General features: G+C 44.0%; 1 protein-coding gene across 2 annotated transcripts in view; it reads right to left on the reverse strand.

The window, feature by feature from the left end:
* The window catches only part of Htt (huntingtin), a 137,008-nt gene that overhangs the window by 8,728 nt on the left and 111,202 nt on the right, over positions 1–17,078 (reverse strand). For both annotated transcript variants that reach the window (XM_060365463.1, XM_021643667.2), the window contains exons 52-61: positions 14,806–14,993; positions 12,672–12,798; positions 9,957–10,057; positions 8,972–9,126; positions 8,460–8,599; positions 7,482–7,564; positions 5,932–6,062; positions 5,671–5,800; positions 3,802–3,957; positions 236–426 (exon numbers count right to left, since the gene is read on the reverse strand). In XM_060365463.1, the coding sequence (XP_060221446.1) occupies positions 236–426; positions 3,802–3,957; positions 5,671–5,800; positions 5,932–6,062; positions 7,482–7,564; positions 8,460–8,599; positions 8,972–9,126; positions 9,957–10,057; positions 12,672–12,798; positions 14,806–14,993 (1,402 nt within the window). The remainder of the gene's footprint in view (positions 1–235; positions 427–3,801; positions 3,958–5,670; positions 5,801–5,931; positions 6,063–7,481; positions 7,565–8,459; positions 8,600–8,971; positions 9,127–9,956; positions 10,058–12,671; positions 12,799–14,805; positions 14,994–17,078) is intronic.

The raw sequence follows: 17,078 nt of genomic DNA on the forward strand, positions 1-17,078 counted from the left end.
GTATATACTTTGTTAGTGCTTTTGGGACAGGATGTTACCTATAGTGCCAGCTGGTTTCAAGCTTATACCAATTTTCCTACCTCAGCCTCTCAAATGCTGGGTTACGAGCATGTGCTACGATGCCAGTTCTGGCACACACTTTGAAAGTCAAACAGGGCTTATTTTGTGTGTGTGTTTGTTTGTTGTTGTTAAGACTACACCAAAGCCTGTAGCCCACCCAGCCAGTCCCACTCACTAGGCTATTCCTTTGAGGTTGGACAGCAGATAGTCACTAACGACTGGAATGAGCTGCTTTGCAGTGTCATCCAAGAGGTCACACTCCAACACGTAGAGAATGCCATGTAGGGCTCCAATCTGGCTGGGCAGGTGGCTGCTCCTGAGTGTGCTCTCCAGTAGGCGGCTGACTGGCTCTGCCACAGTTTTGTCCTGGATACAAGCACAGACATGAGCTGCTGGAGGCATTTTGATGGCTGACTGACAATGGCCTGCTTCCCTGAAGTTGAAAGAGCCTGACTATAACCCAGCACAGAGCAGAGTCCACTCAGTGGTTGAAATTCATCCAGGAGAAGTTGGTACACCATGTGACCCTATCCAAAAACCTAATTTAAGAGAAGGTTTACCTTATGCAGAAATGTGATTTGTGTTCACACTTGCTTTTCTTTTTGGAGTTGTGGTACATGCTGGGCAGAGGGTGCTCCTGTAAACCTGCTACCAGTGACAACCCTAAATTCTGAGCTCTATTAGTCCCTGTAGAAACATCTCATATGTGCTATCTGCTCCTTGTCTACCTACTGGATGGATGAATTATGTCCTGTGTGACTATTCTGGAACAGTATTCACTGTTTTCTAGCTTTTACCCAGGAATCTTCTCCCCAAGCTGATTTTCCTGTGTTTCTCTCTCCACTGTCATAAACCTTGGTTAGGCTCCTCCTAGCAAACACTTGTTGGTAGTTCTGGAGCTCCTGACATTGATTTGTGCTATCCTGACATGGTAGCACTTCCACTAGGTATGCTAAATATGGCAGCTGAATTCACACCTAAACACCCAGCACACACTTTGACACAGGACTCCTTCAGCAGTAGAGACTGCTGCTGTGTTATGTAATCCAGAGGCAGCATTTTATTGTCTGACTATGCCCCACACCCCCGGAAAGACTGGCTGAGTACTCATTTGTTCTCCTGACATAAGAGGACTTCTGGTTATCCAGCCTTCCAGGGGAGTCTGTACCTGATAGCCTCGGGCTAAAGAAGGTTAACAGTCTTTCTTCTTATCTCCCTTCCCAGGGTATCCCCATGGAGCTGTGTGTCCTTCCTAAAGACAGTACAACTCAGGCCTCTGATCACACTTCTGCAAGCATAACACTAGGATATGTTGAAGGCTGCAGACCTCACTGTGGGCAAAGAAAAGTGACAGTGTTTGGATGTCTGTTGTGGAATACTATCTTCTGGATACGACATGGTCATGCCATCCTGAAATCAGAGGAGTGGGGATTACCTGCATGCACACAAGACTCTCACAAGCACAGGACTAAAATGTTCCCTCATCGCAGGGGTAGCCAGGGACTGAAACGTGACACTTAGCAAGCTCCACATAATCCTTCCCAAGCTGCACTTGGTCTTGGGAAGAAGGGTGTTGTGTCCCCATTTATTCAGCTTTGGGGCATCAATACCCATGTCATGGTAGGACTTTTAGTATGCAGCTGGAGGGCTCAGCTCCAATAAGTAAGCCCTCACACCCATGTTCCTATGAAGAAAGACAATAAATAAATACAGTGGTTCTCAATCTGGACTTGGATCATCTGTGGCCTATCTGAGGTGAACAAACCCTTGTTCAACTTTCTTCAGGAAAAGCAATGTAGTAGTGTAACAGCATCTGCTGCAGCAGGACAGGCTGAAAGCCTCTCAGAAGACAACTGCCTTCAAGGACAGCTGCCTGTGTACACAGAACTGGATACTGGAGCCATTTGCCATTCTGCCTTGGGGTCGTTCTTTAAAAATGACCATTATTTGCCTAATGCATTTGATTTACATTTTGCCTGAGGAACCTGGGCCTGAGCACAAAACCACAGTTACAAGGAAAATCGAGCCACTGAAGTCCCCCTCCCGCCCCCTGTAAAGGAAAATGGACCTCCCACAAGGACACAGTCCTGACAGCACCCAGAGGATGCCTGCTTTGAAGAGTGTGCTCACATAAGGGGGCTAAGTGCTCATTGTTCCTGTTCTCTGGATGGTGCTAAATCACCAGCATGGTCCAGGCTATGGCCACCCATGCTGTATACCTGTTCTAGCCTCTAAATGCAGTGACAAGATTCTAACAGAGCAGTAAGGAGAGGGGGGGAGCCGTGTTCTGCCATGACCTATGTGTGCTAGTGCTTGGTGAGACTGCACAGGGTTAGACAGGTGTGTAAGACAGGTCATCAGATACGCGTAGCTGCAGTGATAACAGCATTGCTCTTATTAACAAGAGAGGACATGGCACGTAGGGCACAAGGTGAATGGACCCCACACCACTCCTGCCAGCAGATCCAACTACTTCACACAGGCAGCCACTCATGTGTCTGCTGAACAAGTACATTTTTTTCTTTTTCAAACATTACTTTTATTTTTATTTGTGGTATGTGTGTATGGGTCCACATGTTAAATATGCACCTGCATTATGGGAACCTATAGAGGCCAGAAGAGGGTGTTGGTTGTGAGCTGGCAATGTGGGTGCTAAGAACGAACTCAGGTATTCTGCAAGAGCACCAACTGTTCGTAAACACCAAGCCATCTCTCAAGCCCATCAACAGTTTTTATTGTTATCACAAAAAATGGATACTAGGACATATAGATTAAAAAAATGTGATAATTTTAAACATTTAATGATAACATTTTAACATAATTTAAAACAGGATAATAATTTAATATTAAGTGACAGGGCAAAAGTACCCATGAGAACACTCTAGAATCACTTTCCTTTACTGGCAGTGCTGACGCCCTCCAATATGCTCTAACATGAGGTGGAACCCACAAGTAATTATTTTCATGTGTCTATCTGATGTATGTTCTATGAGAACCACCTAATAATATGTACACAGGAAAGACAATCACACAGTGCTAGCTAAATTCTGATAAACCAGCAGCAGAATAACGGGGAACACTGATGAATGGGACAAACTAGGGATGAGGAACAGGTCAGGCATCCCCAGAGCACCAAGAGCACTTTGATTTGGGACTGCCCAGTCCTGAGAACCATAGCAGTACATATTTGTTGGTTATAAACAACTCTGTCTGAGGTGCTTTGTGACAGCAGCACAATTGGTCCAAGACAATCATGATGCTAAAGATAAATATCTACATTCCCCAGTGGAAGTGCAAGGTTTCTAGGATGAAAGGCTCACCGGGGAAGGCTGAGCAGTACCATGGGATCCAGACCCTATCAGAGAAATGGAGTGGAGCTGCCAAGTGACAGACTGGCAGAAGCAGCAAGGCACAGTTCCACTATTTGTGCTGCCCCAGTGCCATCGCAACTTTTGTCCTACAGAGATACCCTACTGTAATGACAAAACAGGCCAAAGGGGACAGGTGTTCCAGGCCATGCTCACAACACAGCTCACAGTCCCCTGGGGGAATGCTACCAATAGGCGCTGAGTTCTTTCAGCTGACCAGACAGCTATGGTCCACACATGCCAGGGAGCTTGGCTTGGGAGAGGTCTTTGAAGTACGCAGATGCATGCAGCATATTTGACCAACACAGGTTCCAAAGCAGAGCAGTCCCAAGTGGCTTCAATGGGGGCAGTCTCTGCACTACCTCTCACTCACCATTCCAAGGACAGCAGCTGCCTTGCAGGTGGCAGGCACCAGGTACTGAATGAGGATTTCATCTTCTGAAGGGTGCACTCTCCGAAGTTCTGTCAGTGTCAGGTACATCATTTCAAACTGGGTACGTTCAGTGAATAAGTCTGACACCACAAGAAGCTGGAGACATGGAAAAGCAGAACAAGAAGGAGAGCATCACACCGGGAGGAATGTAAGAAATGTAGCCTAAAATGCAGTGTGTAGCAAGGTCTAGTTCTAGTATCATGGGAGAATAATAGGGAAATCCCTAGTCCTGACTGCCTAGACTTAAAATACAGTGCAAAAGTGGTCACAGAATATCATCTTAAAAATGCCTTTGCATGCACACTACAGATAGAGGAAGAGCTTGGATCTCAGCTACCACATATATAGGAATAATCATTTTCAGTCAATGTCCATCAATACATGGCCAGGGCCTCACACTCCTAGAAGAGAAAAATGGGCTATCATTTCTCTCTCGGCTATCATTGTCACTTTTAATTTTATTAGTTATTGAGTATGTGTATAATGTACGTGTAAAAATGCAGGTGTGTGCAAAACACACATATGTGTGGAAGCCAGAGAACAACTGTTGCGGGCTAGTTTTCTCGCAGGGTCTGAGGATCAGACTCAGGCTGTCAGATCTGCACAGCAAGCACTTTTACCTGCTGAGCCATCTTGTTTTCCCCATTATCACTAATCTATCTATACATGTGCTTGTTTATTTATTTTTATATGTATGGTGTTTTGCCTGTACGTATGTTGGTTGGTGTGCCATGTGTGCTGCTCCCACAGAGGCCAGAAGAGAAAGTCAGATCTATTGGAGGCCCTATGTGGGTTCTGGGAACAGATCTGGGTCCTTTGGAAAGACAGCCAGTGCTCTCTTAACTACTATTCTCTCCTGCTCCCACTATCACTTTTAAAAAGACCAAGTAACAGCGAGGCAGTAGTGGTGCACAGCTTTCATCCTAGCACTTGGGAGATAGAAGCAGGCAAATCTCTGTGAGTTCAAGGAAAGACTGGTCTACAGGTGATTTCCAGGATAGCCAGAGCTACACAAAGAAACCCTGTTTCAAACAAACAAACAAACAAACAAACAAACAAACAACCGAAAGCAAAAAGACCAAGCAACTATTTTAGAGTCTTTTGTTTTTTTTATCTCTAGTCCTGTCAATACTGAGAGGTACCACTCATGATACAAATACCCTTTGTTTGGGGGCTGTTGGGAGCTAAAGAGCACTGAAGTACCATGAGACTATTTGTCCGACATTATTCTTCTTAATCAGTGCTTCTTAAAAAGTACTGGTTCAGAAGAGTAAATTCAGGGTACACAGCTGTTTGTCACCACCTCAGAAGACAGAGATAAAGTGGGCCTTTGGAACTATGACACCAACTGGTATACCACGTACAGGTACTACATTTGAAAGCATTTACCTACTCTGGATCGGAAAAAAATCTGTCCTGTCACCAACTTCAAACACTCTGTCCCCGCATACTTGGGAGACCGCAGGAGTTCCTTTATAGGTTCTGAGACATTATAGATGAGGTGTATATGTGCGTATGTGTGTGTATCTCTGTGTGTGTGTTTATTCGTATATGTCTGTGTGTATGTGTCTCTGTGTGTGAGTGTATCTGGTGAATGCATGGCACATATAAGTGTGGTAAGTGTGCATTTATGTATATGGTATACATCTGGCGCATATATGTGCTGTGATGTGTGCGATCTGTCTGTGGAGTGTATTTAGTATGTGTGTGTATGCACATGTGCAAGCATATATATATATATATATATATATATGCACAGCACACACATGCCTCTGGGTGAGGGGTAAAAAGGGAAGAAGGCAAACTTACAGATCGAACCACTTCACTGATCAGGATGACGGGAGTCCTTCTGGCTGCACTGGATGGCAGGATCCAGCGGCTGTACAATTCAAGCAGAAACTGCGAACAGGAGTGAATATCAACCCCAGCACGGTGTTTTCTGCGGAGTGGGAAACACGGATATTTTCCCCATATACAGATGAGCAGCTTGCCTTAAGAAGGACCCCAAACAAATCAAGTGACTGAGAAGAAATTTCGAATTGCTTATTAAAAAAACAAAACCCAGTGAACCTGGAATTAACTGGAGACAAAGGTGGTGATGTAGGTGCAGGGACATCAACCTCTTCCTCCTCTTCTTCATCCCATTCCTCCTCTCTCAACGGAGTGATGTTGTTCCCCAGCCACACAGAGTGTATGGACACCTGCCATAGAAGCAGGTACCAGAGATAAGGGCATGGGTGAAGGCCTCAAGTTCTTGTTGGGCAGGTACAATCTGGGCTCCTGAGCACATATGGCTGCCATAGTGATCCTTCCCATTCAACCAGTATGCTAGTGTCAGAGGAGCCCCTGGGTGGGTAGGCAAGGGTTCTAAACTGTTAGCAGAAAAACTCTGACCTCAGGTTCAAGGCCTGAATAAGTGTCTGGAGAGGATATGAAGTAAAAGGGGCTCCAAAGAGTGACACTATTGCTCCTCAGTGACAGCTGACTAAACTAAACAAAGGAGGCCATACATGGATTTTAGAAGCCTGGTCCCCACTTATTTGTCTTTTATGGTGATAGACCCTGCTTTTCTGGGCTGTTTGTTTAGAGAAATTTCTGCAAAAATGCAGAAGGAGATGCGTTTGTTTTAGGAAGGTGTAAAGGGCAGCCAAGAACCCCAAGCTCCCAAATGCGGCTCCAGATGAAGTTGTTTTTGCACTTTCACTATGAACAGTGACCTCCTTCTTGCATTTTTCCTTATGATCTCAGACACCTTCAGTCAGGGCAAGCTGAGAGCTGTGAATGAATTCTAGGTGCCAGTGTTCTCCACACCTAGCCTCTTCTACCACCTCTTTCCCCAAAATGGAGAGGCAGCTCAGCCCAGTGGTTTTTGATAACTGCCAGGTATCCCAGGCAAGGCAGGGCTAGAACAATACTTTGGCCCCACACAGTCCTACTATATTCAACTTCCAGACACTGGAGCTGGACTCAGGTTCTGACAGAAGCAGAGTTAGATGAGTGCAACTGAGCCAGAAGGAATAGTGTACATGGACCCTAGAATATGGTCATGCGTCCAGGAGCCTCAGGCGTCTTATTCATCACTTCATCTTCAGAAACACACCCTAAAAATGCACCACAGTCTAACCGTCACTGTGACTTAGCTTAGAGTGTAACTTTCTCTGTAACAGTAGGAGGGAACAGAGAAGTTTGCCTAGAAAAGCAGCAGGTACCATAGCTCCCTTACACCTGCAGTCAGCAGCTGTCAAACTATCCCTATTGTTCTTACTGAAGTGCGAATGTTCAACTGCCTGCTGCCTGCTGCCTGCTGAGCGGTACACTTAGCTGTCCTCTGAGCTAGCTGCCAGGAAGCTTTCATGGTGCATCTGTCTGAGCAGCTTTCAGCTGACTCCATTATTTCCCCTCTGACCTTTCATGCTTCTTGATTCTCTCCTGTCTCATCATTCCACTGTTTTATACACATCAGTATGACTACATGCAAAATATATTAAAGTCTAGAATAAAGTAAGTAAATAAAAACTTTTCTCTGAATGTGGTATGTGGCTCAAGCCTGAGAACAGACAAGGCTGGCTATAATTTCAGTCTACAGTCCTCGTAGAAAGGAATGGATTGGTGCAACTGACCTGGCCCAGCTTGTAGCTCATGTTGCCTAGCTCCCGTTCTGAGTTGATCTGCAGCAGTAGCTTGTCATGGCTGATGAGGGCACCTGTAATACATCAGCACAACACTGTATGAGAACATGCTCCTGCCTGGACACATGTTTGCCCAGTGTGGGTGTCCTCACCATTAGCAGGATAGCCCAGGTATGTAGAAGCCCAGTAGGTCTTAGAGTACTGTCACTTTGCAACCTGTTGAACTGAGTTAGCAGGCCTGGTGGACAAAGTAGATTACCTCTTTATTCTATGGAGGCCTCAAGCTAACTGTGTTAGATCTCACACCACCTATCCTCTCCCAAGGCACCCTGCTGTGCTACCTACAGCTATACTCTGAGTTCCTATAGCCATCTATCCACACATCTCTCAAGACTTTGCAGAGCAAGTATGGCATTTTCACCCATCCTACTGGGCTAGGCAGAGGCTCCTCAAGGTGCAAGCCCATGGGCATTTAAAGACCCAGTGCTCTGTTTAATTCAATGTCTCCAAAACCATTTTGGAATACGTGACACACTGCATTTCCACACAGAAACTTTCCAAATAAGGTCTTCAAGGTACTCAAATTTAGAGCAACAAACAATTCCTAAAATAACGAGGTAATTATAAGATTGAAGCAGTTTGTTCAACAATAACAAAGCAGGGACAGCAAAGGGAAGGAGAGGTGGGCAAAGGGAATGGCAAGGTGGTTTTAGGGGGGGTTCATTCAATATACATCATGTACTTGTATGAAAATGTCCTTATGAAATGCAATACCTTGTATAACTAATGTACACAATGGAAAGAAAAAGAACCTATAAAATTTCCTTCATTCAAGCACCCAGGTGCTCATAGTGGTCTAGGCAAACCATGAGCCTTGTGAAAAAGGGGGCAATACACACAGCATGCAGCCTCCTTGTGAAGCCATAGCAAGAACGCCAACCACATTCTTGTTCTAGCTCCTTCCTGTACCTGTAGTAGCTGGCAACAGAGAAGGGACAGGATCCCATGCCTGGTGAGAATGGTGAGTGGCAGTATTCTCTCTCTGGGAAACCATTTCTTGGATCTCTTGTTCTACAATCCCTCTGATCATGCTCAACTTTCTTCCAAATCTAAAATTCAGAACCAAGGAAAAGAATGTTTGTTTCCTTCTAACATCACAGAAATGAAAACCAGCAGAACTTCTCTTTCACTTGCCTGAAGCAGCTGGTGTAACAGCAAACAAGTCCCTCAGCAGGTGCTCATTCCTGACTCACAAGACTGAGCCTGAACACCCAACAAAGTCCATAACATTTCAGACTAAATTTTCAGCTTGTCACTGATGACAAAAATCATTTTTGTATCTGTATCCCTGGGCAGGGCCACAGACACAGTGTTACATCAATTCTTATAACAAAGGAAAGGGTTAGGGGAAGTTAAGAGTGAGTAGGCTACCTCAACATCCTCTGCAGTAGAACATGGCCCACATAGGAACTCAGACAAACCTGGTATCGAGAGCCTTCAGGGGCTTGTTCCGGGGCTGTTGTTCCAAGCAGCTTACAGCTGGATTGCCAGCCACAGGCACAGTCATTGCACTGAGCACTAGAGAGGTGATGGCCTGCACAGCCAGGACATGGATCTGGGTTCTTTCTGTGTCTTCCTAGAGAAACAGTCCACACATTGACAACATGACAAGAAGATAACAACCACTCATTTTGCCTGTACTTCACACAGTGCCCATAGGCCATATGGAGAATCAGATCCCTTAAGTGCTGTGGCTTCCCATAGCCAGAGTCTTTTGTCCAAGGTCACTGGGCATTGGTTACACACCTATATACCTGCGCCTTGGAGTAAACCTGAAGTATCCAAATGTTTGGCACAGACTCCAAATATGAATTTATGTTGGAGAAAATTATTCTTAAATTCCATCATCATTTTAGAACACTGCTTATGGCAACTTGGAAGTTACAGATAAGTTTGAAGGTAATGACTTGTGACCCTCTTATCTGTTATTTCTGCAAGTTTATTATACATCTCTAAAAATCAAGAGCTCATATCTCTGCACTTTTAACACCCAAACTTCATTTTACAAGAATATGGTGGTTATTCATGTCATATTAGCATTGTGTACATTAACATTAAGCTAACAAAACCTTTAAGAAAAAAAAACAAAAACAACCAAATAAGAAATATACACATGGCCTGATTTCATTGCCTTTTTTTGTTTTAGTTCAATGACATTCCTTCAGATAGTGACAGTTGAACAGAATGCAAAAGTACTGAAATAGAACAATCTTATTTATCACTGATGAGCATGTATCATAGTAAAGGCCACATCCCAGCTACAGGAAGCCTCAGTCTTTAGGCCTCCCAGGGGGTTTGTCTTTACTCTGGAGCCTGTTTTCCTGTTTCAGAACACAGAGTCACTAGCTGACACAGCTACAGGTTCTCAGCCTGTTACTAGCCACCCTCTAGTTACGGAAATCTCACCTCTGGTGGGCTCTCTTCCTGTTCCATCACAAGGGGCTGAGTCACCAGGACACCAAGGAGGGTGGCCCAAGTTTCTTCAAACTGGGTACGACTGGTCCACCCTGGGAATCAATCATTACATTAGTTCCCTGACTCCCCAAAGCCATGAAGAGACACTGACAACATAACTCCATCAGTATTGTTTCGAGGACATCACCTTTGTAACAACCGTACAGCACAAGGAATGTCATTCTCTCCATTACCATAAAGGACATATGAAAATCAGTTATGCTATCAAGGTTAAGAGGCACAGGCCAAGTTCAGCAGTCCAGATTGTCCTTCAATCCTCCATGATGTGGTACAATGATAAGGATGTCTACAAAGGCTCCACTCAAGCTGGTCAGGCTATTCCTGTAAACTAAGCACTTTAAAAATCTCACCTTAAATCTGATCATGAGACTTCAGATCAGACCACAGAACCACATACACAATAATTCTCTCTCTATAAAGCTGGTGAGATTAAACAGTGTCAACAAAATGGCTGACAATCTGAGAACAATTCCTAGGGATCACACAGAAGAAGTAGAGAACCAATTCCTGACAACTATCCTTGCCCTCCGTGTACATGTTCATGTGATTCCTGCCTCCACAAAGTAAATAAATATAAACAGTGAAATCCACCCAGAAGATAGAGGAGAAAAGCATGGCATTGGGCTGGGAACACCCCAGCAAGCAGCAAAGGTAACATAGGAGGCTATTTTTCAGGTTCACCTAAGAGCTACATTCAGAGTAAAGTTCAACAAATGGTTGCACTTGGTGTTCCCACCATGACCCAAGGAGATCTACAGCATTCCTTTTAAGGCAAGGATGGAGGGAAGAGGACCAGGAGAGAAGAGCACCAAATGCTAGGACCTCCTGGAAGAAAGGGTATGACTATGATTCAAGTAAATTTTGACACCAAGAGACAGACCCAGGTGCACCCAGGTCTATCTTCCAAGGATGGCATAGGTGGGCAGGAGCAAAAGCACTGTGCCAGCTAGTTTATTTCAACTTTTCACAAGCTAGAGTCATGTAGGAAAAGAGGAACTTTCAGTTTAGAAAATGCCTCCATAAGATTGGCCAGAAGGTAAGGTCAAAAGGAGTTTTCTTAGTGTTTGATGTGGTAGAGGCCAGCCTAGTGTGGGCTTTTGAAATCTCAAAGCCCACCCACAGTGACATACCTCCTCCATACCTCCTAATCCTTCTCTAGAAGTTTATCAGCTAGGGACTATGTATGCAAATATATGAGCCTATGGGGTGGGGGTGGGGATCTCATTCAGATCAGTACAGTGTGATTTGGTTTTGTGGTTATAATCCTCATAGTCTTCCCCTACTGGGGTATTTCCTAGAAGAGCCTGGGTATCAGATCCACATTAGTTCCTTAAGCTTATTCAAGTTTTCTTGTTCAGATTTCAGCAACCTGCTTCAACTTCCTATGTCCATAAACTGAACAATTTATCACTGTCTTCAGTAACTCCTGACTAGGAATCAGGCAGCTCCCAGGAGGAGCTTTTTTCTTCCTGTCTTAAGTTACCTTTCTGTTGCTGTGATAAATACCATGACCAAAAGCAACCTGGGAAGAAATAGGTTTATTCTCTTTACAGCTTATAAGTATATCACTGAAGGAAGCCAGGAAGGAACACAGGACAAGGACCTGGAGGCAGAAACAGGAGCAGAGGCCATGGAGGAATGCTGCTTACCAGCTTGCTCATCTGCTTTCTCAAGGTAACTAAGACTGCCACCCCAGGGGTAGTACCATCTATATGGGCTATGCCTCTCTCTCTACCTGCTGCCTGTAGATCAGGATGTAAAGCTCTTAGCTCCTGCTCCAGCACTATGCCTGTTATGCTTACTGCCATGGTGATAATTAGCTAACCTTCTGAAACTATAAGCTCCCAACTAAATACTTTCTTTCATAAGGGTTGCCTTGGTCATGGTGTCTCTTCACAGAATAGAACAGTGACTAAGAAACCTCAATCAAAAAACAGGGGCCAAAAAAAAAAAAAAAGGAGCAATGTAGATTGTGCTTCAGAAAGCAGATGAGTCCTTACAGGAGAACTACTCATGACTGCTGACACTAAGTATATTTTTCATGTTCACATTTATAGCAAACACATAAAATGGACACAATCCCCGTTTTATGAACCACAGCACTGAGTATCCCATACTGTCAGCCAAAAGATGAGCAGGGCTATCTGGCTATAACTACCGTCCCTCATTCTACTACTCTGGCTCCTGTGACACTTAGGTTGTCATCCTCATTCTACAGACAAGGAAAATGACCCGTGAGAACATGAGGTCAAAGTGGCAAACAGAAAAACATGAGGAAATCACTTCCACTACTTAGTTTCTTGTTGTAGCCCTGAAGACTGAACCTCAGGCTTCACTGGTGCAAGCACTACATTGTGCTTGTACAGCTTAGTCTGAACGCATAACATGAGGACAGGAACTGGCTTCCAGGGACAGTTACATGTGCACTTCCCTTTGTTCAAAGAAGCCTGGTATGAGAGCCCACACTACACCTTCCATGTGCACCAGGGTCTACTTTCTCACTGTAATTCTATATGTGCTATGAAATGTTTGAAGGTTTGCATTATCATCACCCCAGAACCTTTCTAGTTACCAAGTGAGATGGCCCTACCCTGAAGCTTCAGATCTCGAAGGTGGCATATGGGGACTGAGGAGGATGGTGGGTACCTAGAGTGTTGATGCGGTAGATGAACTCCTTGAGGATCTCCTTCTCCTGGAGGAACTCTACAGGGATCTCAGGGAACACTGTGCCAAAATCCCCTCCAGGCTTGGGTGACCAACCAAGTTTCCAGACCTGAGAAGATGAAAAGAGAAAGTACCACCTAGACAGAGATGCCACAAGGAAAACAAGAGGCTCCCCACTTTCTCTCAGCTAGTCTCCCTACTGAGTCAGCTGTCTGTCCTTTACTACCCACACAGACTTCCGGAACCAGCACCTTCCCACAGGAGGCTCCCACCCCTTTGCCTACAACATTCAATGTCAAGCTTGACTCCCACCACTCTGCCCTGCCTTCCCAAGGCCAGCCCATCACCTTCTTGTTGCACCCCTTAGACTGGCTGTATACAAGCTGGATTTCTTGTAGGAGATGCTGGTGCCCACAAACATCAAATGTGTGTTAGAAAAAGGTACACACTAATGAAGCTCAGTCTCACATATAAATATGTACTGGCAAGCAGGCAAAGGCCAACCACATTGTCCATTTCTTTTCTTTTTTTTTTTTTTTTATTGTTTTTTCGAGACAGAGTTTCTTTGTGTAGCCCTGGCTTTACTAGACTTACTTTGTCGATAACATTGGCCTCGAACTCACAGAGATCCTCTTGTCTCTGGCTCCCCCCATCCCCCAAGTGCTGGAATCAAAGGTGTGTGCCACCACAGCCTGGCCACACTGTTCATTTCTATCAACTCTGAGAAGTTGAGTTCTGCCATTAGATACCTGGATAAGCACCATGCACAAAAGGGAGCCCTGAGGCATACCCTATTCTGTTCCGGGAGCAGGACCATCTAGCCAGCTCAGCTATATGCCTCAGGAAAGCTATGAGAGCCTAAGGGAGCTTCTCTAGATTTCTACGCCAACCTTTCTTTATCATGGGAAAATCTCTTATACCACCCACAAGTCTCTGGAGGCATGCCCAAGGGAGGGTCTGCAGTTCATGCTGCAGCTGACTTCCTGCCCAGGGCACTCAAGGGAGTGGATTAAGTGCAACTGATGGAGTTTTACCTACAGTATACAACCTATGTTGGCAGATTCCCTAGGAGTCTTCCATGACCTCTATACTGTCTTCTTATACAGTCTATACAAGGAATGCTCCTGCTCAGGGCTGAGCCTCATGCAGCAATGTTAGATGATCTCCTGACTTTCTATTGCTCTCTTTACAATGTCTACAGCTCTCTATTCTACAAGCACTTCCAGCTAGGCCCTAGAAACTCTAAGGTCCAATGAATGTCACTTTCTTGATATGAACTTCTCCAAGACCTTAAATGAAAACATACACATGCAGAGGCTGTGGCCAAGCAGTAAGCATATGTCCTATCTATGTAGAATAAAAGCACCCTCCCCTTGGGCCTGGCTTTGTGTTATGGTTCAAGTCTGCTGTGGGCCATCTTTGCTTTCTTGATGAGGATTTTTGTAGGAAAGAGTATGTCTGATGTGCTAATTCAGCAGACTGAGGTCAGCCTAGTCACTGTTAACCCTCTTTCCATGCTAAGCTCTCCCAGTAACCAAGAAACTGCCTGTTTTAAGCTGATTTGTGAAGAAAATTTCAAGAGAAGGTTACAATAGTGGATGTTCCTAAATGTATGAATCAATCGTTCTCTCTTTCTGAGACAGTTTCATTATGTAGCTCCGGCTGTCCTGGAACTATGTAGACCAGGCTTGCCTGGAACTCAGAGATCTATTTGCCTCTGCATGGGCCACTATGCCCAGCTTTGTAGGAATCTCTTGACACTTTTGAAAGAAAATAATTAAAGAGAGTAATTTTTGGCTTACCATTAGTCTAACCACTTCAGAATCATCTCCAACATGAATTATCAGTGGAGATAAAGTTTAGTACTTCATCTCATTATTAAAACCCAGTATTTTTACTAATACTCATTACAGAGAGTGCCTGGGGGACAAGATGGTGTCACAACCATATGAAACTGCTAGAACTACCACAGGGAGTGTTATAGCAATAAAGACTATGTGATAAGCTTGGCATGTATGCCTATAATCAGGGTTCTAGCTTTCGGGAGGTAGAAAGGATGATCCCAACTTTAAGGCCAGCCATGATTACATATCAAATTGAGCAAGATCTAACTTACCAGAGGAGGCACACGTGTATAGCTGTTGACTAGGGGGAGACGGGCCAGGCTGATGACAATGTTCTTTAGCACTGGTGTGAGAAATGAAGGCAGAGTGCTATTCCTCTTATGACCCAAGGCCAGGACTGACTGCAGGGACTCCACCATTTCTGCCACCATCTCACAGGCTGAAGTGATGTAACTAGGATCTACACAGCAAAGGTGATCAAGAGGGAAGTTTCTGTCAAAACACACTGCAACCCTGCCACCTTTCCCCTGCATGCCCATGAAGAACACCAGCCTGTGAACTACTACCTAGTCTACTGAGACTTTAGACTGCTCACTTAAGTGTTGAAGTTTTACCTCCTTAGTATGTATCCAAACCCTGCAATTCCTTCCATTTCTACTGGAAATAGAGCAATGGTCTTGAACCTGACATTCAGTCTTGGATACAAATTCTAGAGGCAGAGTGTCAGGGTCTTAAGGGCAGGGACTGTTCATATTTGCTGAGCCTTGATACAACATGAAATTTAAAAACTACTTGTTTAGTTGATAAAGTTTAAATGGACAGATAGTTACCCTTGTCATAAGATGCAACAATTTAGGCACTTTCTGGGACAGAAAAAAATATCCTTATTGAGTTTAAGAAATCAAGCCCCAAGCTAAAAGAAATAATGTGTGTGTCAGATTAAATTTAAGTATCTAGGAGGGGAGAGATGGCTCAGTGGTTAAGAGCATGAGGCTGCTCTTTCAGAGAACCTGGGTTCAATTCCCAGCAACCACGTGGTAGCTCATAACTGTCTGTAACTCCAGTCCCATGGGATCTGGCACTTTCTTCTGGCCTTCTTGGGCACTGTATGTATGTGGTGCAGACATACATGCAGGCAAAACACTCTTAACACATAAAATAAATAAAAAGAGAAAAAAGTTATAACCTATGGATATGACTTAAAAACTAAAACCCAAGTTGCTTCTTCTAATCAGAATTTCACTAACTGACCCCAAGTCATAGAGGAAAGGAAAACTGCATTTGACTGAATCAAGTCATCTGCTGCCAACGGGCCCACCTGCCCACTCTCAAAATGGTAGGTGTTTGCTCCAGCGCTTCACATGGTCTGATTTCCTTACCTGCATCTCATCCTCACAATAGAAGCACAGAGTAACCTGAGTTGCTACTCAGCTAGAAAAATCCAAAACTGTGAAGACTTCCTCATTTCTCAGTTATTAACAAGAAATTATGAAATCATAAATCAACTGCAGAAGCTGTAGGGGCTCAGAAATAGAGTGAGATCCCAGTATGTACCAAATGGTGTTGCTCATGGGTCACTATGGAACCGTAAGATCTTGAAAGAGAAGCTGGAAGACTATAGACAAGGAAGTCCAATCTTTTAAAATACTTTCTCTCACTATATCACTCAGGCTAGACTCAAATTCATGATCTTCCTACACTGACCTCCTCAGGGCTGCAATTACAAGCCAGTGTCCCAATACTGGGATGTGAGTAGACAGTTCTATACTTATGATTACAAAGGCATAATGTTTCTGGAGCCATACAACATGGCTAAGGCTCCTGGGGACCGAAGGAAAGATAAATGTTTAATGATATCTAATTTCCCACATGTGGGAGAAGGGCTGTAGCTATGGTATAGCCCAAAGACTTACTTTGTGTGTCTGAGTCTACTTCTTCCTGCTATTTGAGCCTCTGAGGTCAAGGAACTCAAAAGATTCTAGAAGCTTGGAGGTTAGGAGTCAAAGACTCAGTTAGCCAAAATGTGCTTTGCCTTGCCACAATTGTCACATTAAAACAGCTGGCTACCCTACAGTTACAAGGAAGATCAGAAAAAGACATTGTATGCACCTGTATCAGTTTGTTTGTTTGTTTTTTCTTGGTTGTTTTTTTTCCCCCCAAAATAATGGCAGCATTTACCACTTACGAGATTGAGGCACAAAGGTCATGAATTCATTGCCAGCCTGGGCTACAGCGGAAGACCATGTGACAAACAAAATAAAACAAAAAGTGAACAAATGCTATCAAAAGAGATGTCTTTAAGACATCTTAACAGTCATTAAGGTTACAGTATACCATGTGAGTATCTTCAAATTTCTTAGTGTTTTTGAGTTATTCATTCAGAATTTCAATATATATATATATATATATATATATATATATATATATATATATTCAGATTTTAATACATATTTGCCAGTTACTTACAACGGGCCAAGCAGTAGTTTTGGGAGCACAGACAAGGAAAACATATTCTTTACCCTAAAGTACCAGTCATACACTAAGT

Source organism: Meriones unguiculatus, chromosome 12, assembly GCF_030254825.1.
Source record: "Meriones unguiculatus strain TT.TT164.6M chromosome 12, Bangor_MerUng_6.1, whole genome shotgun sequence".
Classification (NCBI taxonomy): Eukaryota; Metazoa; Chordata; class Mammalia; order Rodentia; family Muridae; genus Meriones; species Meriones unguiculatus.